Genomic DNA, 24,173 nt, shown 5'->3' on the forward strand with positions numbered 1-24,173 from the left:
TGAGAACACAGAGTGACGGGAAGAAGGCGGCACAATTCCTTAACTAATACAACAGTCTCAGAAATACCTGCCTAACTTACTGCTTAATAACAAGGACACCAATCAAGTATTTTATTTTTCTCATTGGTCCTTAGGTTCCCCTAAATGTAGTTTCTAAACTATGACAGATACCCTAAGGAAAAATCCCTTCCCTAAGAGCACTCATAGCAGTGTAAGGCTTGCCATCCAGCCAAACAACCCAATAAAATTGCTGTATCTGCTATCTTTTTAGTAGCTAAATTAGGAAGCCGGAGTGTTCTTATTTTCTAACCTCATCTGAGAAGTAGAGAGACTTAATTTAAAGACATTTTGTTCAGTCAGAACCATCTAAATGATCATCGATTGTTTTTCCTTAGCTGGGTGTGTGAGTCTCTTTAAAGCAGTAACTGCTCATCATTTGTGCTCTGTCCCTGTTGCCAGACAGGCTAAGGGAGTTGTGTCAACATTTCTGGAATAAAAACTGCGTTTGAACAAGACAAACTTAAACTCTCGCACTTCTGTGAATCACAACAATGGCCACTGAATCAAGATGAAGAAGTTCAACTTCAGTCACTTTGCTTGGTTAGACACATCTATAAGAAAAATCAATCCAGAAAAAAATCCTTCTGCATTGACACTTCCCAGTAGCCGCACAGTTGCAGGACTCCTGTAAGAGATTTGTTGATAATTAGAATTCAAAGTTATGAGGAGGTGGGAAGCAAAGATGCTTTGTGATGTGATCCAAGTGTTGTAAATGGAGAGGATTGGAAATTTTTCCTCAAATTGCACTCACTCAGTGACATGAACTAATTTGTTGGAGCCGAGACACTCTGTCACCTGTCCATCTGTGCTTAGCTCCACTCAGTGATGCTCAACTCCAGCACTTCATCTAGCGCTGCAGGATATGACATTCCACCAAGTATATGCTCAGTGTCATGGGTTTAGTTCATCTCTAGCATTATGAAAGGAAAAACATCATTGCATTTGAGGATAACTGTGAGAACTGTAAAGCAAGTCAATTACAATATGGTTTACTGCACTAGGAGGACTTCTTTTACTTGATTTGTTCACCAGCATTCAGCTCAAGTTTTATGTATTCTGATTTTATTCTTTCATTTTCTGAAAAGTCATTAACATTTAGGAGTGCTTATAAAGCAGAATAAAGTTTGGTTGCATATAGCACTTCTTGTACTTGGGCCATATGCTTTGCTTCTCAAATTAAACAATTTTGATTCTTGTGATTCCTGCTCTCATTTTTTTCTAAATCAGACACCCTTTCACAGTACCAAAAGGAGACAGAAATGCAAAATATAAGTGCCTCTTAAGCAGCAGGTCACTGCAGGATCATCTCTGCTCTTAAATCTACAGTGTTTTGCCAGTATTTCCCTTTCCCTATTGGAAGACCTGGCAAACCCTGGACCTGGTGTGATGTGCTCATAGGAAGAAATGATGATGGATTCTTTAAATGTCTCATAGTGAGATCAGAATTACTGCTGTCCAGCAGAAAAATGACAAATGCATACATAACTGAGGCCAAGGGCAGTGTGTTGGGTTGAGGTCCCCACATTCTTTCCAAAGAATCACATTAAGGAGCAGAGCTGAACCGCCACAGACAGAAGAAAATTTCAGTTGGAGATGTGAAACACTTAATATAAGCTAGCTGCAGTTAAGCTATGTGACACATTCACAGATGTGCACAGGGCAAACATCTATCTAGAGGTGTTTCTCAGTTCCCCATTACAGACTGCACTGATTAATGCTACATATCTTCAAGTAAAAAAAATTGCTATGTGTCTTCTTTATACCTATGACAGTATGGAAGTATGACAGCTTATGGAATTACTCTGCTCAGTACCTGGCCCCAGACAGGTCTAAAAGTGATTTTAATGAAGATGAAGTTACTGTTTTTCAATAAAAGCATAAGTACCTGCAAAAGGTCAATAAGATTTACTCTGATATAAGCCCAGAGATCATTTGTTATTGAAATGACAAAAAGATACCGTGTCTATAAAGCAGAGAGAATGACCAATTACACCACTTGTTTACCAGGTAACCCTTGGCATTTCCATAATTTTCTTAAGACTTAAGCTTTGTTTACACAATGTTAGCATGGAAGGCTCAGAAATAACCACCGATTATTGATGAAGCTTTCTAAAACATATTTCAAAAACAGTCTTCTTGTCCCTGATGAACCACTTATTCTCAAAATGTCAAAATATTGAGTCATATTTTTCATCAGTAGCTACAAAAACATAAGAGTTATTGAAGTTTTAACTCTGCAGCTTCCATGACAGTTCTCTGAATCAAACCATTATTGAAATGAAGATCTAAAAAGGATTCCTAAGATATTTTTCATACTTCCTCCAATTGTAGGTCTATAAGTATTTTCCAGGGAAGATACAGATCATTACAGAGCAAATTTATTAAAAGGACTGATTTTATTAATGACCTTTTACTCATCCTTTTGAAGTCATTCCAAACCCTGCATTGTCCCATACTACAAGTTGAAAACCACTGATGCAATACAACTATCTCTACACCAAAGGATATGAAGATCATCACCACCCGCTCCAGGAATACATTTCTAGAGTTCTGTCACACCAGGCTTCAGTGCCACCATGAAACGTTTTGAATCAGATAGCAGCTATCAAGAAAGAAAGAGAGAGATGAGCACTAGTACCTGGAGGAGGAGAAAGCTGTTTATGAAAGCCATCAGTGGTTTGCAGAAAGAATCCTGAGAAAACGCTCATCTAGCAGGATCTTACATCATTGTTCTTGAGCTGTTGCATTGCCTCAGCATGTACCTCACTGACATCTGTGCCTTTACTGTCTCATAAAGCTTGATGCCTATTATTTGGCCTACAGAACAGCACTAATTACAATCACTATTCCCAAAAAGTGGCTGAATACCCACTGAATCTCACTTTGTGCTGTTTGTTTGCAAACAAACCCATTAAGCACCAGTGTAGAAGTCTACTGTTATTACAATGACTATGAAAGTTATTATAAAGATGCAAATTTCATAAAGGTCTATCATTTTGTAACTAGCAGTACAATATGAAAACCATCTAACTTGAGCAACTCATTGTGAGGATCTTCCTTTTTTATTTTTGCTCCTAAGTCTCTTTATTGTGTACCAAGTTTCATCTAAATGACTTGGAACGATGGGCAGGGGAACAGTTCTAAAATGAGTACTCCGTGAACTTCCCTTACTCTCTCCCAGGCAATTCTCTTGCCCTCTAAAGAAGGGACTCAATGGCTTACTGTACTCTACACAGCCTTTAAACACATATTTGGAACATGCACGTCTCTGAGTTGTGCTACATCTTTTCTAGCTTCTGTGGTTAATCAGGTATGAGACACAGGCATTCCTGTTTGATTTCTGGCCACCAATCCATACACTTGACACAATGTTGGCTTGAATTTTAAGTAACAACTTCCTGTTTGCCTGGTGCCATTTGTGATGCGTAGAAGTGATAGAATTAAAAAGCTACTAACTATTCTGTTAGCTTACAGGCTTTGAAGACAGGGTGAGGGAGAGGGGCTAACAGAAACTGTATCGCTTGCTGCTTGCTTAGATCCTCCCATAGAAGAGTAATTCTGTAAGAGTTCCTGTTATCTACACCCTGCAGGTAAGGCCAAGAAACCAACTGTCTTAAACACTTGTCCTTGTAAGTAGGAAGACCTCCTTGACAGAATCGATAATGACCCTCTTCTTTCTTCCAAATCCTTTTGAAACACTGAAGCGAAACTTACAAATTGATTGTACCTAGCCCTGATGCCCAAAACCCTTGAAATAACTTATTCAATGTGTGCTCATAGCCTGGAAGGCCAGCTGTATTCTGAGCCGCATCAACAGAGGAGTGGAAGCAGGAAAGGGAGGGGATTGCACCCCTCTGGTCTTCCCTTGTGAGGCCCCATCTGCAGTAATGTGTCCAGGGCTGGGGCCCCCAGTAAAAGAAAGATATGCAACTGTTGGAGCAGGTCCAGAGTGCCATGAGAACAAGTACCTCTCCAATAGAGACAGACTGAGAGTTGGAGTTGTTCAGTCTGGAGAAAGTTCTGGGGAGACCTCATTGTGGCCTTACAGTACTTAAAGGAAACTTATAAACAGAAGAGAGACTGACTTTTTACAGTCTGATAGTGATAGGACAAGTGTGAAGCTTTAAACTAAAAAAGGGGAGATTAAGGTCAGATGTCAGAGGGAAATTTTACTCAGAGGGCTGTAAGACCCTAGCACAGGTTGTCCAGGAAGCTGTGCGAGACCCATCCCTGGAGGTGCCCACAACCAGGCTGGATGGGACCCTGGGCAGCCTGACCTGGAGGGAGCAACCAGCCCACAGCAGGGAGTGGGGCTGGTGGTAAGTTTAAGGTACGTTCCAATCTAAAACATACTCTGCAATTATGTTATTTCATTCATATACTTGTAATGCATCACTACATTATCTGTATAGCACTTACCATAACAGGATTCTGATCCTCATTGTTGCAGCACCAAGGACTCTTAACGACATGTAACCTAGAAGATAAAGTGACCAATCTTACTGTAGGAGCAGTAATACACAGTGAGCCAATTTAAGCTCTCATAAAATGAGTAGCCCAAATAACATGGTAACAACTAAGAAAATAGAGACAAATAAGGAGCAGTTCATTGGTAACAAACCCATACATAACGCATACGAACATCCACAGACACAGAGAAACAACAGTAAGGAATGTTGTAATACTTGAACAAACCATTATCCAATTCTGCTGCCTCAGCTGATATGACAGGCTCCTGAGAGTTTTTAGTAAAATCAGATCCCTGTTCAAAATTCCTCTCTACCTGTGATTCCAATTTGCACTTCCTATGAGAATAGCTGCTCTTGGGTGCTGTGTACAGGCAGGTAGAAAGGCAGCTGCCTTGTTGATGGGGTCCTGCCATTGGCCCCATTTCTCTTTGCTATCAGACCACCACAGAAAGCCTGAGGACAATCAAATTCATGTTGAATCTTTAAAGCAAGACTTGAGATTGCTTTGTTGAATAGTTCTCACCAGTGAATACCTGCCTCCTATGGCAACACCAAGCAACAAGAAGAAATAAAATTATTTAATTTCAAAGCCACAATGTGAACATCCAGATTTTAAGAGGAAGATGTTCTGCCATCAGCCACGAGGGCAAGTTCCAGAGCTTTCCATTCTGCTTTTACTCAGTCTCCTTATTCATGTTTCCGCTGTGGCCTCTAATCTTTAACCACTGGGCTTGCACTGTGTATGTGAAATCTTCAGGAGCTTCTGAGCCCTTTATCTTTGATATGTGAACAAGCAGGGACTATCAGATGGGATTTTTAAACATGCTCTGTGTTGAGAACTCTCAGTGAATTCGACAGAAGGACTACACAGGTGAAGCTAAGAATTGGAAACATAACATCCAAACCAGCATTTCCAAATACTTCATGTCAAAGGCTAAATCTCTCATTGCATTTTCTCTTGCTCCCAAACTTACCCTCTTTCACACCCAGTCGTGGTTTCTCTATCATAATTACGATTGTGTTAGCAGAAACTGTAAAGCAATAGCAGAGAAGAAACAAGTACATGACTCCCCTAATTGCAGTGGGGACCAGTGACCTTTTTACAGATCCTCAACTTTGCAATCTGACAACGTCAATAAGGGTTGCTTCTTAAAAGGAAGCTGGATGACCACTGTTTCTGTCAGAGCACATGAAATATCATACAATCTCTTATTTCTATACTGTTAATTTCATAGAATTATAGAATCATAGAATCACCAAGGTTGGAAAAGACCTAAAGGATCATCCAGTCCAACCGTTCACCTATTCCCAACAGCTCCCACTAAACCATGTCCCTCAACGCAACATCCAGCCTTTCCTTGAACACCCCCAGGCTCGGTGACTCCACCACCTCCCTGGGCATCCATTCCAGTGCCTGACCACCCTTTCTGAAAAGTAATACTTCCTCATGTCCAGCCTGAATCTCCCCTGCCGTAGCTTGAAACCATTTCCTCTGGTCCTATCACTGATGACACGAGAGAAGAGGCCGACCCCCAGCTCACTACAACCTCCCTTCAGGAAGTTATAGAGAGCAATGAGGTCTCCCCTGAGCCTCCTCTTCTCCAGGCAGAACATTGCCAGCTCCTTCAGCCTCTCCTCATATGGCCTGTGTTCCAGACCCCTCACCAGCTTTGTTGCCCTCCTTTGAACACGTTCCAGGGCCTCAATATCTTTCTTGCAGTGAGAGGCCCAAAACTGGACACAGTACTTGAGGTGCGGCCTCACTAGTGCTGAATTTCTCCCAAACTGGAAAGCAAAATTTTGTCAAAGTATACCAAGCTGCTGCTTTCTCCAAGGATCAATTTCCCACTTGGAACAAAACAAGAATCTCTTGAGCGCTGCAATTAGCAGCTATGAAAAAACAACAGACTGGGAAAGCTGCTGGTTTGGGTACCTAGTGGCACGGTCTCGCTTGTTTAATTAAATGATATTATTTTGTTTGAGAGATCTTGGACTGTGTCTTGAACAAGAGACATGGTACAATGATATTTTTCCTAAAGATTTCCACTTTCTTCCCAAATGACAGGGTTCTTCTCAATGAAAAGACTGTAGAAAAGACCCTGCATAAACATCGCTGAATTAATTACAAAATAATTACAACATTATAGTGAATCCATTGATTTAATGGATTCACTATAATAATTCACTCTTTAATTCCAAACTGCCTCCATCCCAGAAGGAACAAACTGTGAGTTAGACTCTTAAGTATACAATTAAGCCTGCCAAGTTCTGATTCCATAATATGCTGCTTAGTATTGAACATCTATCAGTAAGCCAGTATGCAGGATTAATGTTACAGTGATTTGGTTTTGATTCCTCATGAAACTATAAAACGATTTAGCTGATATAAGCAACACAATATTTATAGTCCTTTCAGCAAAAGGTTTAATGCTAGGCAGGATACTTCCTCTTCCCTCCAATATAACAGCCTTCCCTTGCCTTTATAGATTCCAATTGGTGAGTGGAGCTCTGTTCATTCCATGTGGAATTTACTCAGTAATTCTATTAAAAGCTTCCCTTCCCAGAAATTAATGTTCTCATCTCACTCACTACTCATTCATTACTTAAAACAGAATACCTAACCTCTGCCTATATTAAGTTTCCTCAAGGGATTTCATATTTATTTCAAGGAATTCAGGAGACTAAGCTTCAACAATTCTGTGTTTGCAGAACTACAAAAATCTTAGTCTTAAAGTTAGTACAAAGCTTTGCCATTTTTTTAATTTTTGAAAAGGAGAATCATTTGAAAATATCAGAGCCTTCAAAGGAGGCCCTTTACTTCCATTCCTCACCATTTTCAGGTCGCACTTCCAATGACATTTAGGATGAGCCAGTAAAGTTTCTAATGATATCAGCAGTTTTCTAGGCCTGTTCAGTCGACTAGCTTTAACTAAGAGCTCCCTCAAAAAAGACCTTTGATCTAGTACCACCAATGCCTGCAGTTAAGCACCAGCACCAAGATCGGGACCCAATACTGGAGGAAATAGAGTCCACGGTAGAAGAGTTGCCTTCATTTCCCCTCCTAGATTTTATCTTCCCAAGTACTGTAATAAACAGAAGAAGTATTATTAATCTTCATTGCTTGTGTTTTTTGATAACCTACAACAAAGCCATCTGGGATGTGACACTCTCTGCTGTCGACTACCACAAAGCTCATCTAGTTGTATACAAAGGAGCACATTTACACCAGTGCTGGCTCTGACAAGACTGGGCTGCATTTCTGAAATTTATAAGGGCTGCTCTGAAAATAATGCCTCCTGTTTTATTACGTTGGCCCATGTCATCAGAAGCAGACGGTGGTGGTGCAGCAGAATTTGGGCAGCACAGGGTCAGCCTGACAGAGCAGAGCCTGACATGGAAGTGCGTTCGAAGCAAAGGTGTGGAATTGAGTTCCTGCATGTGGAAAAGACAACACCCACTGCTATTCATTGACACTGAACACGTATGGAGACCAAGCAGTGGATGCGAGCACAGTGAGGGGTGGGAGCTTCATTTCAGTATTGGCAACAGTGGGTCACCTCTACTGGTGCAGATTTTTTACAAGCGTGGTGTGCAGGCTCTGGTTCATAGTAGGTGAAAACGCACAGCTAATGGTGGTGATTATGTTGGAAAATAGTGTGCTGTAGCCAGCAATGTGCTCCATCCAATGGTGTTTTTGTGTTCTTTGTAGCTGTTGTACTTCCCACAGAAATAATCACACAATCACAGAAACACCAAGGTTGGAAAAGACCTACAAGATCATCCAGTCCAACCATCCACCTATCATCAACAGTTCTCACTAAACCATATCCCTCAACACAACATCCAAACCTTCCTTGAATAAATAGGTTGCTCCAAAAGTAGTACCTCCTATGTAGTTCCCGCATCATTAAATCTACTGAAAAATCTACCTAGGCCCATTAACTTAGCAAACACATTTAGAAGAGTATGCAGCTACACCTCTATGGAAAAAACCACTTCAGCATTCTGATGTTATACAAACCAAGATGAAGTGATCTCATGACTGTCACAAAAATACAGTATGTCGTCCACCTGCCAAGCAGACTACTCACATACTCAATGCATTTTAGAAGGATCACACAGGAAGAGAGATGTTCACCTGTTCACAATACCCACCCTCTCAAATGTTCTCCCTGATTAGTTCAATTCAGGGAACAAATTGGGAGGAGTGATCTAAAGAAGCTGCGCATCTACATTCCCTGAGAAAACAAAAGAGCTGATTTGCTTCTGATTTCTATTAGCAATCAAATAACTCTCATTTTCTCATTAATAAGAAGAGGTTTAACAGAACAGTATGGACTATGAACAACTCCAACTATGGAGTTGTTCTTCCTTCACACACTTCTTGCCTTGGGGAAGCAACAGAGAATAAACTCTACATGACAGATGCTAGCCACATTGTTTAAATTTGTTCAAATCTTTTACGCTAAAAAGAATTGAGAAAATGTGATTAAATGAATAAAAAACTGTAACAAAGTGAGATTAAAGTACTACACAGAATTTCAGAATTAGTGAAGCCTTCAAACAATGTCCACATTAATTTATAGCTCAGTACATTCATTTTTTAAGCCCAGGTGTGGTTCCATAAGAATTCTTAGGGAGTTATTACATCCAGAAATGCAAAGCATCTAGAGTGAAGCGAATGCAATTCTTTATTGCACTCACTTCAGGAGGTTCACTGTGATACAACAGCAGTTCTGAAATCTATGGCATTAGCATTTGACTATATTGTAGGATACTGTAATGGAGAACAAGTCCTGACAGCTGGCCCAGAGAAATTCAGGAGTCAGTTAGGTTTTTTTGATGGATAGAGAGAAAGCAAACAAGGGTCAGGTGGCAGACTGGACAATGACTACACAGTCTCATGCATCAGAGCATCCGCTGCATGTGCATTAAAAGACTCAGTAAGAGGTTTTTGCAACAAGCAGCTCCTGCTATATCCAACCTAGAGCTACATATGCAAACCTACATACTGTCCAGATTGCTTTCAGACTGGAGAACAGCATAAGAATTATTTCCAACTCATATTTAGAGATTGTGAGGATTTTCAAATTGTGTCAGATCAAGACTTACTAATTCGTACTCAAAGTTTCCAAGCATAAACCTTAGCTATCCTACCATTTCCTAGTGGCCAAGAAATTCAATAAATCAACTGATGTATCACAAGTAGAATCTGACTCATTCACTCAGCGTGAAGATGAAACACATTCATATAGGAGATATTTTTAAATATCAGATTCTTAGCTTTCCTTGAGTTAATTTGCTTATATGACTTTGTATATATGAAAGTGTGTCAGCTGTGTAAACTTCTCTTTTTCCCATCTATCTTTTTTAAGAGCCACACTTCAAAGTTCAAGAGGATTTTTTTAAACTCAACTGAGCATATAGATCCTTTAAACTCAGGGAAAAAAATTCTAAGGCTAGCCCTTGTCAAAGTAAAGGAAAAGCACAGCTGCTTTCAGTGGACTCCACTAGGCATTCGGTTAGGACAAATCAGGGGCTAAGACAGCTATTGGCTGGTTAAATGTGCAAATCTGGTATTAATTAAGATATTTAAAGTACTTTCCAGTATTCTTTAGATTCCTGGAAAGTCCGAACTCACTGCCTAAAATTAAAAAAAAAAACAAAAAAAAACAGGAATTGTCCTCGCAGGAATCTTTGCTTTGAATTAAGGACTATCAGTTGTCCAGTAATTGCCTACTGACCAGCTCACATGCTCTGCACATGAGGCGTGGGATGTCTCAAGTTCCCACAGAAATCCAAACAAGAAGGAAAATATATTCCATTTTTAGTATAACTGTTAAAAATACAGTGCAAATCTCCAGCCTCAGTGCAAATCTGGAACAAGTACACTGACAGCCATGACTATACTCAAAATACAACAGTTTAACTGATATTAGAAAAAATTCATTTATATACAATTTCTGACACTTTTTCTCTAAGATATTAAGACAAAATTCAAGAGAAGGCATTCTCATGGAAGAAGACTGAAGTAACAGCTTCCCCTGAAGCCACCCCAAAGAAACCCAAAGAACTGAAAACAAGGCTCTTATTGCGTATTTTCTGTTCCATCACTTTAAGTTGAATGGGGTAAGGGGAAAAAGTTCTGCAAGATGATCACTTTCTGTTAAATTCATGTTAGTAATGAGTTACTTCGCAAACAACAACTAAGTTCATTCCTTTTTAATCTTATTATGGGCTCTTACCATTGTCTGTACAGATGCAAAGTGGTGCCTTTCTTCGCCTATGCTCAGCATTTGTTACCAAACCATAGCTGGAATAGTGAAATTGCTACAAACCTGCAGCCAAAGAAAGATATCACTATGGAGATTTTCACTCCTTCTTTTATGCATTACAGAAGATGCCATGAACAAGTTTGCTCTGCAAGCCAGCAAGAGCCCACAAGTGAGATGAGTCCTGCATTACTTCTGTATATGAGCAATCTTTATTTCCTAAGTTTTATTTCCAAGTATTGTCATCAGCAAGGATGTGATGTTCCCAAGGAACCACTAGCCCTGTACCTGCATCTCCAGCACGTTTTTAGTAGTACTGTGTAGAAGAATATCCTAAAAAGACAGGTTAGAGAAGGAGTCTGATTTCCCATTACAGCATAACACTTTTTGAAACACAGCAGCAACATAGCTATGCTTTAATATCCACTGCTACATACTCCATATTCTAGTAGGCTGATTACAGAAATCTACGCCAAGAAAAAAGTAATTGTAAGATAGAAACTGTTCAGTTCCTTTCAGAATAAGAATCCATAGTATAAACTTAATTAAAGATAATCCATTATATTTTTCATTTTATTCTTTAGCTTGATAAACCATCTCTTTGCATTTACTCTGTAGTGCTCATGTTATAGAAGATACCTAAGCTTCTTCCCATAAAGCAAAAAAAAAAAAAAAAAAAGAAAAAAAAAAGAAAAAGAGAAAGCAAAAAAGAAAAAAAAAGCTTCCCTTTCTCTATGCTAGTTTACATAAAACCCAACACAATCTCCTTAGAGAATGGAAAAGCAGTAAGTTCTGTTCTGTGAGTCCACTACGGATATAAGAAGGTCAGCAAATAATCAGTTTTAAAGCACATGGAAAATGCAGATCCCTGATATCAATGAAAAAAGAAAACACAAGAAAAGAAAGAAAAAAAACCAGCAACACACATCAACTACATCAAACACATCAACCACATTACCTCACAGCTATTTGCATAAGGGTCCAGAGGCAGTACAGTATAAGTACAGAGACACAAGCTATCCAAAGAGAACTTAGCAACGGTTCTATTGGATACTGCCTGCTTCTGTAGCAGAAGAGGAGCAACTTTGAGGCTCAGATGTGCAAACAGCTTTAAAGGCAGACGCATCCAGCAGAAGTCTAAAACTACAAACCAGGTAATCAAATAATTTCCTTTTTAGCTGATTCTAACTTTCCTTCTAAAGATTGCTCTGAGACAAATAGCCTATGCAATAATCTCAGGGCTGTAATCGCCTGTTTTAAAAATGCACAGAACTTCACAACACTGTGCATTTAAGTTCTTTATGCTTTATGTTAAGCTAAATGATTTGTATGGTAATATTAAAGATACATTCCATTCTGTTGAAGGAACCCCACTTACTGGGAAATAAATCAGTGGTAAGTGCCTTAGAAATTCCAGCGTTTAGCTAGAAGAAATAGACAAACACTTGTTATCTAGGCAAACAGTAATAGAGAATATGATGATTATTACGTGTCTGAAAAACGTGTGATGGTTTCCCAATGAAATAAATCTCCGTAGCTACACTGCACAGCTATCTTCTTAAGCAGAAGAAGATATATATATCTACAAGCAGCTGTTTCAAATGCACAGAAAGAGATATTTAAAAACTAACAGGCTAGTGAGACCAGGCTTTATCTGAAGGCAGAATGGAAGTGCTGTAAATCACAACATCATTTTAAAAAGAACCCATCGCAAAGGAATTGCCTGGTGGGCATTGCTAGTGCAAGTATACATCTGTGCACCTCATGCATGGCAACAGTTAATACAGTGTTTAAGAGGGAAATTATTTTTGCCTCTTTACAAAAGAAAAAACAAAATCTCTGGCTTTCAAATCATCTGTACAACATGAAGTTAGATGTTTGAAGTGTTAATTTATACATATAAGAAAAAAATGAACAAGTGCCTGGTTCCAATTATGAGGAATGTACATATTCTTGGAAGAATATAACAGAAAACAGGAGGGATCTTTATAAGACACTTCAGTCTACGTATCAGTGACAAATTTCTTTTTCAGTGTCTGGAATCATGGCCATTATTTCTAGATTTATTTAACTCCATCCTCCTCTCCCACTGTTCTCTCTCCCATGGAAGTTTCAGGAAATCAGAATGCCATCTATCCAGCTGCCAGTGCTACTCCTTTGCCTGACCTTGTCTGGTGTTTGCCTCAACGGCAAGCAGTCCCCTCCAGAAGTAAGTGAAAAAATGGGAAGAAGTTCCCTGGATGACATCCTGCAGAGATCTAGGAGCCACATGCTTCCATCTGTTGTCAAGAAAGTTGAGAAGAAAGAAGAGATGAATAAAGGTATATATAACATTGAGGACATCCCTATAGAAATATTGGTGCACTCCTTGGCTGAGATTATTAGTCAGTGTATTTATTTCACAGACTCTAATTGCATATATTCATTACTCTAACAAAGAGAAGGAAACGGGCACACAGTCTGTTGTAATACACTGACACAGTTCTCAAAAGAGGCTTTCTTCTCTAAGATCTCCCAGCTTAAGCAGTACCACAGCATTACTAAGTAATCTGCTGTATGGGGAAAAAAAAAAAAAGAAAAAAAAAAAAGGTAGAAGCCAGCCACGGTATCTGCCTATCTGGCAAGCATTTTTCTAGGGAAACCCTAGAAGGACTCATGGAAGACATTCCCCACTTTTAGACCTTGTACCTAATGAGGTAGGAGTGCTCCCATTCACCTATTGCCTCAACCTTCAAGCTTCCACACTCCAACAAAGATGGGCTTTACTATGGCTGGGAATGTAGAGGCAGCATTAGTGTCACCTGATAGCTTGCAGATGCTCTTTTCTCACCAGTCACAGCACTGGAAGCAAATCAGGCTCAGTGGCAAGCAGCAGCACACAGGGGCTTGCCACCAAAGAGGAGCACAGAGACCTTGAAGAGTGGGAAGAGGAGCTGGCCTCAAGTGGCCTTGGAAAGAGACTTCCTGCCTCTTCACATGAATGCTGAGAGTTTGTGACATCAAACTAAGATCTGAAATATTAAGCAGAGCTTAAGAATAAGAGATACCAATAGAGTTAGGATAGTTGGAAATACTGACTTTGCATTCAAATGTACACACTCCTGCTTCTACTCTTACCTCAGCCCCACCTTTTCTCCATCTCATGACAATGTCTAGCTCTTCCTGTGTACCCAGCTACTGCAGCTGATCTCTGCCAGCTGCCCCGTATCTTCAGCTCACCTCGTTTCAAATTAACACACCAAACTTTGTTATTGCATGCATTCCCACTTTTTTGCAGCTAGTTCCTAACACATCAATCCATCCTTGGTAAAAATGTGTCAGAATTGTTTTGACAGAGGCCCTGCGGAGTGATCAAATTCAAGACCACTGTTAACAATGTAATTAAATGCGTATAACGAACAGCAGACTATGATCTGTACTTCACAGACCTTAGTACTCCACAGACTCACACTTCAAGATCTTTAGTGAGGATTTATAGGGGTTAATTAACATTATTCTTCTCCTTGGACAGAATTAAATGTGCCTCTACCACAACGGCTTTCCAAAAGACAACATCCTGGAAAAAGATACATAAGCGACCTAGAGAAGAGACAGCATCCTGGAAAAAGAAATGCTGAAGAAGAGGCATCTTTTGGAGACATTCAGAAGAGACAGAATTTAGGGAAAACAGAAGTAGAAGGCTACCTTGCCAACTACCTGGAGCTGAAAAAGCGACAGCATCCTGGCAGAAGGTCACTGTGGGACCAGTCCACTGACATCTCTAGTTCACAGCTAACTTATTTAAATGAGTTATCCAGGAGGCAGCATCCAGGCAGAAGATACCTGATGTATAAGCACCAGCATCCTAGCAAGAGAAGCTGGAATGATGAGCTAGACCTAGATGATCAAAACTGGGAGAAACACCAGCACTTTGGAAAAAGGGACAGGGGTTCTGACAGCCCAGATCATGCAGCTCCCTGTGATCTTCAGCAGTCTGCCATTTGTAACAAAGGCAGCTTGTTACTTGACTTAGCAGAAAAATTTAGTAAAGAGAGGTTAGAAGAAAAACGTCAGCACCCAGGAAGGAGGTCAGCACGGGAGAACAAAACAGAGGAATGAGAAAGTAATTGTTTATCATTTGAATATGGTGAAGTAAAATGACAGAACAAAAAAAAAATGTTTATTCCCTTCTGGCTTCCTGCTGCTGACCTCCAAACCTATCTTTCAGTGAGTGAGTGTCCTCATCTAAACCAGTGGTTTTGTCACACACCTCAAGTAAAGGAACTGGGAAGCACTCAGCTGAATAGAATAGGTGAGTAGTGCGCTTTCACCTCCCTCACTCTGTGAAATTAAGAATAGTCAGTTCCTTTATGGGCCTAGAGCCTAGAATATTCATGTTACCTGTGAACTACAACAGGCTCTTTAATATTCGTTCTGATGTTACTATACTAATTACATCATTTCCTTTCGTGTCAGTGAAATCAGTACATGATTGGGAAAAAAAAAGGAACATATGCAAATGATTTCAAAATGAAACTGAAAGGCTTTTCAATTCTAAATCATACGTTAATGAGACCTCATCCATTACAATTTATCCAAACAATAAGAACTGAACAGATAAGGAGACTGCTCCAACTGCAACAGATAAGATGACTGGCTTCATACTTTGACTTGGAATTGAAAAACAAAAATTTCATAAAGGAAGCTGCAGAGTGCAAAGGGTTATTGCATCCCAGAATAACTCAATCTCCCAGTTGTGAAGTTGGCTGTGTACACCTCACCTTAGAGCCTCCATCCTGATGTGTTAACATTTCAGTCATTCTCCTTGAAATATGTCTTCTCTTTAGATATGTAAAATGGAAACAAAAAGAAAATCCTTTCTTCTGTCAGGATTTCTGAGTTCTTCCCTCTCAAAGGAATGCTTTCCCTCCTGTGATGAGACTCACAAAAGTGTTTATTTGATATAAATGATTCAATAAACATAAAAAGTAAACTCCACATCCTTACTGGTTGTGCAAGTGTACTGTAGTAGAGAGAAAAAAACAATCCAAGCTAAGTCAAAATAAATAAATGAACACTAGGAGATACTTTTCTAGGTAGAAGCTTCTTGCATGCTGGTCAGCCCTTATTTATTTGTAAGACTGATTTGCTAGCAAACAAATATATTCCCTTTTAAAATCCACTACCTGTATGACACATAGGAACAGACAGCGGGGTTAAGCCCATAGACATTTTGTCACCCAGTTCACAAGGAACTTCAGTTGTTTGAGTCTGGTCTTGGCAGGCAAAACTGGTTAGAAGCAGACTTGTTTTGAACAAAAGAAGAAAGCTCAACTGATCTATGCTGCTCAAACCTTCTGAGTTCCACAACCTTTTGCAACTTAGTTATACAGCAAGTCATGCTAGCATGTAAATCACTGAAGAGGAAAACGAGAATTCAGTGTGATTGATTGTGATTGATTACTACGCGCACACATACATGTCTCTTAGAACTGTATAAACAATCATTTATTTGAAATTAAAATACCTCTATATGTATTTGCATGGTCTGCAAACACCAGTCTTCTGTGTTTTGTTCAAGGTCTCCGTTTTATAAAGATGTCATTACGTGAGGTACGTGCCTCATGCACTGTACTAGCAGTAGAGAGAACAAAAATTACAACTCTGATTTCCTGCTCACAAGCCTAAACATAAGATCTACTGATTTTTGCAACTAATGCATTTTTACTGTGAATTGAGAGTTATTCACATTACTTTCCTGTACACTTGAATAGGTTACACCATGTCAGTATTTCACTAGAATGTTATTTTTTAAAGAACGAGCATGTTCTCTACTCACAGTGATCTCTCAATATCGTCAAAGCATGTGAAGTACCTCCAATGTTCTTTCTAAAACTGACTGCTTCCTCACTCTGTCTCAGAGCACTTCCTCAGCTACAGAAATCAGTGATGCCAGTGGGCTTAGCTACCTTGAAGAAAAATAATTAACCACATCAGCAAGCTTGACTGAAGTTAAATGCTCCCAGGCCGATCAATGCCCAGCATGGTCTATCGAACAATCTGTAACTCCAGAGATAATACATCGTTTGATATATGACAACTGGCAGACCTCTTCGTTGACAGGGGCTTTCTGATTAATGAACGCAAAACAAATCCTCAGAGGGCTGAGATGGGAGCACACTGTACTGCCTGAGTTTCTTCAGCATATTTTCACTGTAAGGTGCCTTTTAAAATGTTCAGGTTTCATTTCAAAAGGGAAGAAAAGATTCATCTAAAGAATACCATTTCATATAAAATTTCCTGCAAGGAATGAATGCCTCTTAAATATCAAGAAAACTTGGTAGTACTACACAATACCACCAATACTTGCTAAAATATATATATAAAATAAGGGGGAAAAAAACCAGGAAAGAAATAATTACCAAGTGAGTAAATGGGCAATAGCAAAAATGCATACCAGTATAAAGATTGTGCTTGCGAGACAAGGATGCTGTGGAATGGCTAAACAAAAGCCAGGGTTGAGGAAGGGAGAGAAGGGGGGGGACTGCCTCAGATCAAAGTTGCTATAGTGCAGCTGCAAACAGCTGGTTTGTCCTACTTGGTTTTGCTCATACAACCTGCCATCCTGAGCAAATCACATACAAAATTTATTACAATAAATCAATCATTTATTAAGAAGTGTGTTCTCCCACTGTGGTTAGTGAAAGCTAGCACAGATTATTTTATGCAAGTCTATTTTTTCCATTAGCTGTACTTTAGGCTCTGAGTGCTTCAGTGCATACAGAACTGCCAGGTTAAGCCAGAGGATCATCATCTGTTCAAAAGCTCTCACCATGACAGTTTTGAAGGAATTGATTTTATTGGTTTAGAGCTTTTTTTTTTTTTCCTCCCCAAAAGCAAAATCTAAGCTGACAGCAATTTACTGTAAATCAGATTTATCATTACTTCATAGAATCATAATTATTATTACATCTACAATTTTTAAAATCTCCCTTGATTTGGAGCTCGTCTGGCTGGAATAACGTAAGCAGACAGACACTAGGAGAGCTCTGACCTATTTCAACTACTTTCCTGAAGTTTCACTACTGTAACAAAAGATCTTTGGAAAATGACAGAAACACTCCCAGGGATTCCTGGGCATATGTAAATAATCCCCATCCCAGCTATTGAGACACTGAGCAGTTGATTACAGAAGAACAGTAGAAGAGTCTTCAGAATGAGCTTTGTTTTCAAAAGGAGGGGAAAGTTGGAGAAAACGAACTGTGCAATTAACATTTCCTTCTTTTTTAACTGCTCTGACCATTACTGTTCTATTCCCCCCCCACACACTTTTGCTAAACTATTGTAATCAGCTCGTGCTGAGTGTTTCCAAGGGAACGTACCCTTTATTACTACTTTTAATGACTCTTACTTGGAGAAAGTTCAACAACAAACTTAACACCATAGCTGAAGCAGAGTCACTACTTGAATGGTAACTCAGCTAATGCTAACCAGCCAACTAAAATTTCCTGGTACCTGTCAGGGCACTGCTGTGAATGAAAACTACAAAAAAAGCAGCTGTAGCAATTGAACAGATCAATACAATGGGAAAGGCACTAACAACAAGGGCAAGACGATGAAAGGACTAGCACAATGGAGAGGTGCTACAAAGGAAGGGAATTAGATTGCTCACCCGCACCAAAGGATTCTAGGATCGAAGTGGAAAGCTTCACCAACGAAGAATCTCCATGCAGAGACCCTTCCCCCGTGGAAGACAGCCCTTACATGAGCTCGGAGAGAGGTGCAGCCAGGCTGTACCCCTTCCTGTCACGCCGCTGAATTGTTTTCACCTGTGCTCCCAGGGCTGCCCCAGTCCTTTCCCCAGGTGCTCAATCAAAGATTCACGCTGTGAGTCAACAGTTCCCATACAGCAGTCAAGTGGAGAAGCACAGCAAGTACAGCCTGAACACAGATATGACAAAAAAAAGATATAGAGGGGAGCATACTTGTTTTTTGGAAATAGATGGACAGTATTCACTCAAGTGCTAAAGCCCCACTTTCAACAAGAAGAGAGTGAAGGCCCCACTCTTACAGGAAGGATTCATTCTTGCAAGGAAGGATTCAGGCTGAACACAGAGGTCTCTGATAAAGATAGATGGAGAAGTTCCTTGAGAACACTGTGCTGTCTACAGCTCCCTCACTGAGACAAAGCATGTCAGATACTAATCTCATGTGCTGATCTTAGCCAGAAGGTAAAGACAGCTCTCGAGTTCACTGCAGCCACTTTCATTTGAGCTGACACTAGTGAGCCAGATAAGAAAGCTGGCACAAGAAGTGCTTGGTGACATGAGTAGCACCTTCCTTTGCTACTCACAGGTAACAAAACATTGTGCCTTCCTCATGTTCACATGAAAAGATGGCAATCTGGTCTGAAAAAGGACAAAACTGGAAAACACACAAATACTCCTGCAAAATGGGATGGAGGTAAACCAGGTATCAATTTGTCATACCAGAGGAATTTAGTTTATTGCCATCATTAATGGATATCCTACCTGAATATAAGTGAGTATGACTCAGTACAAACATTTTAATAGATAAAAGATATTATGGAAAATGTGAAATCATGAGAAGCAAAACAAAGGAAAGTGACCTTCTTTGAATAGGATATCTGAAATATGATTGTTTTAAAGAAATTTCCACAGAGAAATGTATGCTTCCACCATCAGTTCCCTTTTGACTCTGAAACCACTGCTGATGTGTAAGATGCCTGAAGGAGCTATTGTAAAAAAAAAAAAAAAAAAAAAAGAGGGGGAGAAGGAGGAAGGCAGAAGAAAAAAAGATGACAAATAAAAAATAGAATCGGACTGTACAAAAAATTCTCAGAGACAAAGCAGCCAAGAAAAAAAAACCAAGCACGCCACTAGGAGAAGCTCTTTGGCAGGTTGTATTGAAGAGGACATCAACAGCAGCCCTGCTGAAGAACCACAAATCATTCATTGTTAAGCAGCCTCTTCCTTTTGTGAAGCAAGCAGGTAGCAGTGAGGAGGTATTCCACTTACTGACTTCAGATGTGCTGCTCAAATGGGAATTGGCTCCTAAACAACTGTGTAGGCAGAACAGAACAGAGGCTGCCCAATATGGGCCTCCTCGAAATCTGAAATGGATCTCAAACATTATCTAGACGTTGTGGTGTACAGATCCTACAGTTACAACATTAAATAAAATGTAAACACGGGAATTCTGATGTTTCTGCTTCTCTTTATAATGTAGCTGCTCTATTTAAAATGGTGCTATTCCACAAAACTCAATACCAGTAGGCCAGAATCTTTTGCTGTGTCAAGGGAAGAGATAAATTTGTATGGACAGCAGGCCTGCCAGTACTGAAGCAGTTAAAAGGCACATCAGGTAAATGGGGCTCAACAGTTAAGTCAGCTGCAGCTCTCACAAATCATCACGCTGTCAATTTTGATTGATGAGTCTGTAAACATAGGAAAATCATAGTTTTGGCATAGAAACATAACTCCTATAATCTCTTTGCAGACTAATTAAACAAGTACTCTTTCTATCAAAGTGTTTACTGTAAGACAAATCGAGTACACTGAATATATGAGGTTCATTAAAATTAACAGAGATTTGCAATCCTTTTATTTCTCTCAAAAAAAACCAACAACAAAAAAACCTACAACAAAATGTTAGTTTAGACCCATCTAATCAAAACTAACCAACCAAAAAAATTGTTTTCTCATACAAATGAAAATCAAATCATTTTGCATTACTGAAAATATTTTGCACTACCCATTTCAATTTTAGAAGGTTTACTTTTTCTTTTTTTTTCCAATTTATCATTAAATTACAAAATTGAATTTAGGCCAATTTCAAAACAGAACTTCCATTTAGATTGAGTAGCTGTTTAGTTCAGGGAATGCTTGGGAAGATGATTTTGTTTTTCTACTCTTTGCTTCTGCCTCAAAGGCTGTATTGAACTCAATATCATAAATTTTCAGATCAGGTAAACTTTTTTTTTTTGTGTCAGTGAGTAAACCATATTTATGCAAAAATGCTTCACTACATTTCTTGAGAAGCAGACAGGCATTATAAAGAATTACCCCTGGTCTACATTTACCTCTCTTATGCTGTGATCAGATTCCATTATTTTACATTCCAGTTCCACTGAAGTTATTACAAGAAGTCAAAGAACATAAGAGAACCCAACTGAAATGTATTTCTAACAGGACTGCTCCATGGCTATAGGGCTGACACTCTCCATCTTTTCACTCTCCTCTTGGGTATTAGTAGCAATGGCCAAGTCAGCACCAGACCACGTCCTAACATTCACCACTGTAGGTATTACAACAGCTCATTTATGCCAACACAAACCGACGTTATTCCCTACCGCTTTCTTGACGATATACAAACCCAAATTTTGCTTTGGGAATGGATACCACTCAACACATCACTACATCTGTTGTGCTAACTTTCTCTATTGCTTCTATAAATCTCTCTAAGAGACATCCTATGAGAGTTTCTCTAAAAGTGTTCATACTTCCATAAAGATCCAAATCCTATTAGACAGATGCAGTCACTTAATGGGAAGTGAGTTCCTCAGAAAGTGCTAAAAATAATTTATATGCATAAATATGCAAATAGCATTTATGTTTCAAAGTGTTGAATGAAATTCCCCTTTTCAAGAATGACCTACGCGATACGGTGTTGTTATTCAAAACAATTAGTTTAGTGAAATTTAATCTCAAAGGCATAACATGCAAAAGAACACAATTAACAAACTAAAGACTCAGTGAAAGGTTTGATTTGTAATAAACATCTCAGCACATTACCTTTCTCATCACAACTCACTGCAGCCAGCCCTTGTTGCTGTGCTGTTTGAATTCAACATTAAGCTACTGGACTTTAATTGCTGTATTTACCACTTTAATGAGCTTTTAGAATTATCCTACTGAAAATAAGCAGTTATTGAAGCTACAGAGAAAAGCATATTAAAAAAAAAAAAAAAAAAAAAAAAAAGTGTGCTCTTTGGTAGTCTCCCTCTTCTTTTTACCTGACTCTTACTACTTCTGAATGACAGACCAGGAGAAGGCTGAGCTTGCAGAGTCGTTGGGTCGCTGGCCTCGCAGCTTTCAGGCAGTGTTATCCTGAGTGCTGCAAAAGAAAAAAAAAAAAAAGAGCAAATGGTTTAGTAGCACTGTGTGCTGTGAAATCCACTGCAAAGAGCCCCAGCAAGTCCTCGATCGTTCTCAGACAGACTTCTTGTGCCACCTAGTGACGAACGCTTCTTCCATTCTGCACATCTCTTTTCTTGCCCCCTCCTTACTCTCATATTAGCAAGCCATACTTCTGATTAAATCAACAAAACACACACAACAGGAAGAAGAAAACTGAAATGCCTACAGCCACATCATCACAGGTCCTGCACCTAATTTTGTATTTTTAACTCATTTCCACTATCACTTCTCTCTACATACTTCCTCCCATCCAAGCCCAGATCTCACTGCCCTTTTCTATCTCTTCAGCTCTTGCCAACTTCCCAGAGGCACCTGTACATATGGAGGATTCCTTCACTGGCTCAGTGTGTTACAGATCACTGGCCCCAGCAGAGGTCCAAACAAAAGGGGCAGGTAACAACAAAGGGACAGGTAGTTGGTTTGACCTGAGTTTGCACCAGGCACGAGTTGTCTCAGTGCCAGAATCGAAGAATCATAGAATCATCAAGATTGGAAAAGACCTCCAAGATCATCTAGTGCAACCATGCCCACTGATCATCTCCCTCATTGCCAAATCTCTGCCTTCCTTGAACACCTCCCAGGGACAGGGTATCAACCACCTCTCTGGGCAGCCTGTTCCAGTGCCTGACCACTCTTTCGGAGAAGGAATTTTTTCTTAATATCCAACCTGAATCTCCCCTGGCACAACTTGAACCTATTCCTCCTAGTCCTATCCCTATTTACATGGGAGAAGAGGCCAACCAACACCTTGCCACAACCTCCTTTCAGGGAGTTGTAGAGAGCTGCAAGGTCTCCCTTGTGCCTCCTCCTCTCCATACTGAACAATCCTAGCTCACTCAACTGTTGTGAGGTGTTCCTGACACCTCACAACTTTGTTGTCCTTCTCTGGATACACTCCAGGGCCTCCATGCCTTTCTTGCAGTGAGGGGCACAAATGGAACACAGTACCTGAGGGGTGGCCTCACCAGAGCTGCGTACAGGAGGATGATTACCTTCCTGCTCCTGCTGACAACACTATTTCTTATACAAGCTGGGATGTCACTGGCTTTCTTAGCCACCTGAGCACACTGCTTGCTCACATTTACCTGAGTGTCAACCAACACCCTCAGGTCCATTTCCTCCACACAGTCTTCCAGCCACTCTGCCCCAAGCCTATAGCATTGCAGGGGGTTGTTGTGGCCAAGGTGCAGGACCTAGCAGTTGGTGTTGGTGGTCCTCATCCCATTGGCCTTAGCCCAGCCCAGCCTGTCCCAATCCCTCTGAAGGGCCTTCCTACTCCCAGGCAGATCAACACTTCCTCCCAACTTGGTGTCATCTGCAAACTTACTAAGGGTCCACTCAATCCCACTGTCCAGGTCATCAATAAAGACATTAAAGAGGCCAGGCCCAAATACCAATCCTCAGGGAACACCACTCATGACTGGTTGCCAGCTGGATTTAACTCCATTCACTGCCACTCTCTGGACCCAGCCCTCCAGCCAGTTCTTTACCAAGCACTGTGCAAGTGAAAGGCTGCCAGCTTCTCTAGGACAACGTTTCTCTACGAAGCTGCATAAAACCCAGGGAGATCCTGCCACAGCAAGTGAACCCTGGAATACATTGAGCCTCAGGCTGGTTCCTGCTCTCTTTCTCCAAGGAGAGGAACACAAGAAGGAAAAACAGTGCCGAGTTGCTCAAGGTTCATTCTCTTCAAGCATTATACTAGCTTAACTCCACACACATGCCTATGCAATGCAATGAGAAAACCTAGGAGCTCTGTGAGATGCTTATGGAAAAAAGACTTTTCCAGATCCAGACTATTGAGCACATCCTAGCAGGTCTGTTCAACCTGTGCTTCAAATCCTTCCAGACAAATCAGGGAGAGTCTAGAAGTGTACTTTTTACATAACAGCAGCATGAAAAGCTAGCCAGGGTTGGAAGGGACCTCGAGGATCATGAATCTCCAACCCCCCTGCTGCATGCAGGGCCACCAACCTCCACATTTAATACTATACCAGGCTGACCAGTGCCCCATCCAACCTGTCAAGGGCCCCATCCAACCCCATCAAGGCCTTGAACACCTCCAGGGATGGACGGGGCATCCACAGCCTCTCTGGGCAGCTGTTCCAGCACCTCACCACTCTCTCTGTAAAGAGTTTCCCCCTGACATCCAATCTAAATCCTGTTTTACATGT

At 40.2% G+C, this 24,173-nt stretch overlaps 2 protein-coding genes across 2 annotated transcripts in view; one reads left to right on the plus strand and one right to left on the minus strand.

Annotated features, from left to right (window-relative positions):
- TMCC1 (transmembrane and coiled-coil domain family 1) overlaps nt 1-23,289 on the minus strand; it is a 105,102-nt gene extending 81,813 nt beyond the window's left edge. The window contains exons 1-2 of the mRNA XM_042880978.1: nt 21,816-23,289; nt 4,480-4,537 (exon numbers count right to left, since the gene is read on the minus strand). The gene's annotated coding sequence lies outside the window, so the exon portion shown is untranslated. The remainder of the gene's footprint in view (nt 1-4,479; nt 4,538-21,815) is intronic.
- TRH (thyrotropin releasing hormone) lies at nt 12,927-14,899 on the plus strand. The gene is made up of 2 exons (XM_042880987.1): nt 12,927-13,122; nt 14,313-14,899. The coding sequence occupies exons 1-2, from the start codon at nt 12,927-12,929 to the stop codon at nt 14,897-14,899; spliced, it is 783 nt and encodes a 260-aa protein (XP_042736921.1).
- Nucleotides 23,290-24,173: the final 884 nt, after the last annotated feature.

Source organism: Lagopus leucura, unplaced genomic scaffold, assembly GCF_019238085.1.
Source record: "Lagopus leucura isolate 7727_CA_CO unplaced genomic scaffold, USGS_WTPT01 Super-Scaffold_100028, whole genome shotgun sequence".
NCBI lineage: Eukaryota > Metazoa > Chordata > Aves > Galliformes > Phasianidae > Lagopus > Lagopus leucura.

Coding starts and splice junctions, on each gene's coding strand:
- TRH (XM_042880987.1), top strand. CDS start 12,927: ATGCCATCTATCCAGCTGCCAGTGCTACTCCTTTGCCTGACCTTGTCT. Junction 13,123..14,312: donor GAAAGAAGAGATGAATAAAG/GTATATATAACA, acceptor CTCCTTGGACAG/AATTAAATGTGCCTCTACCA.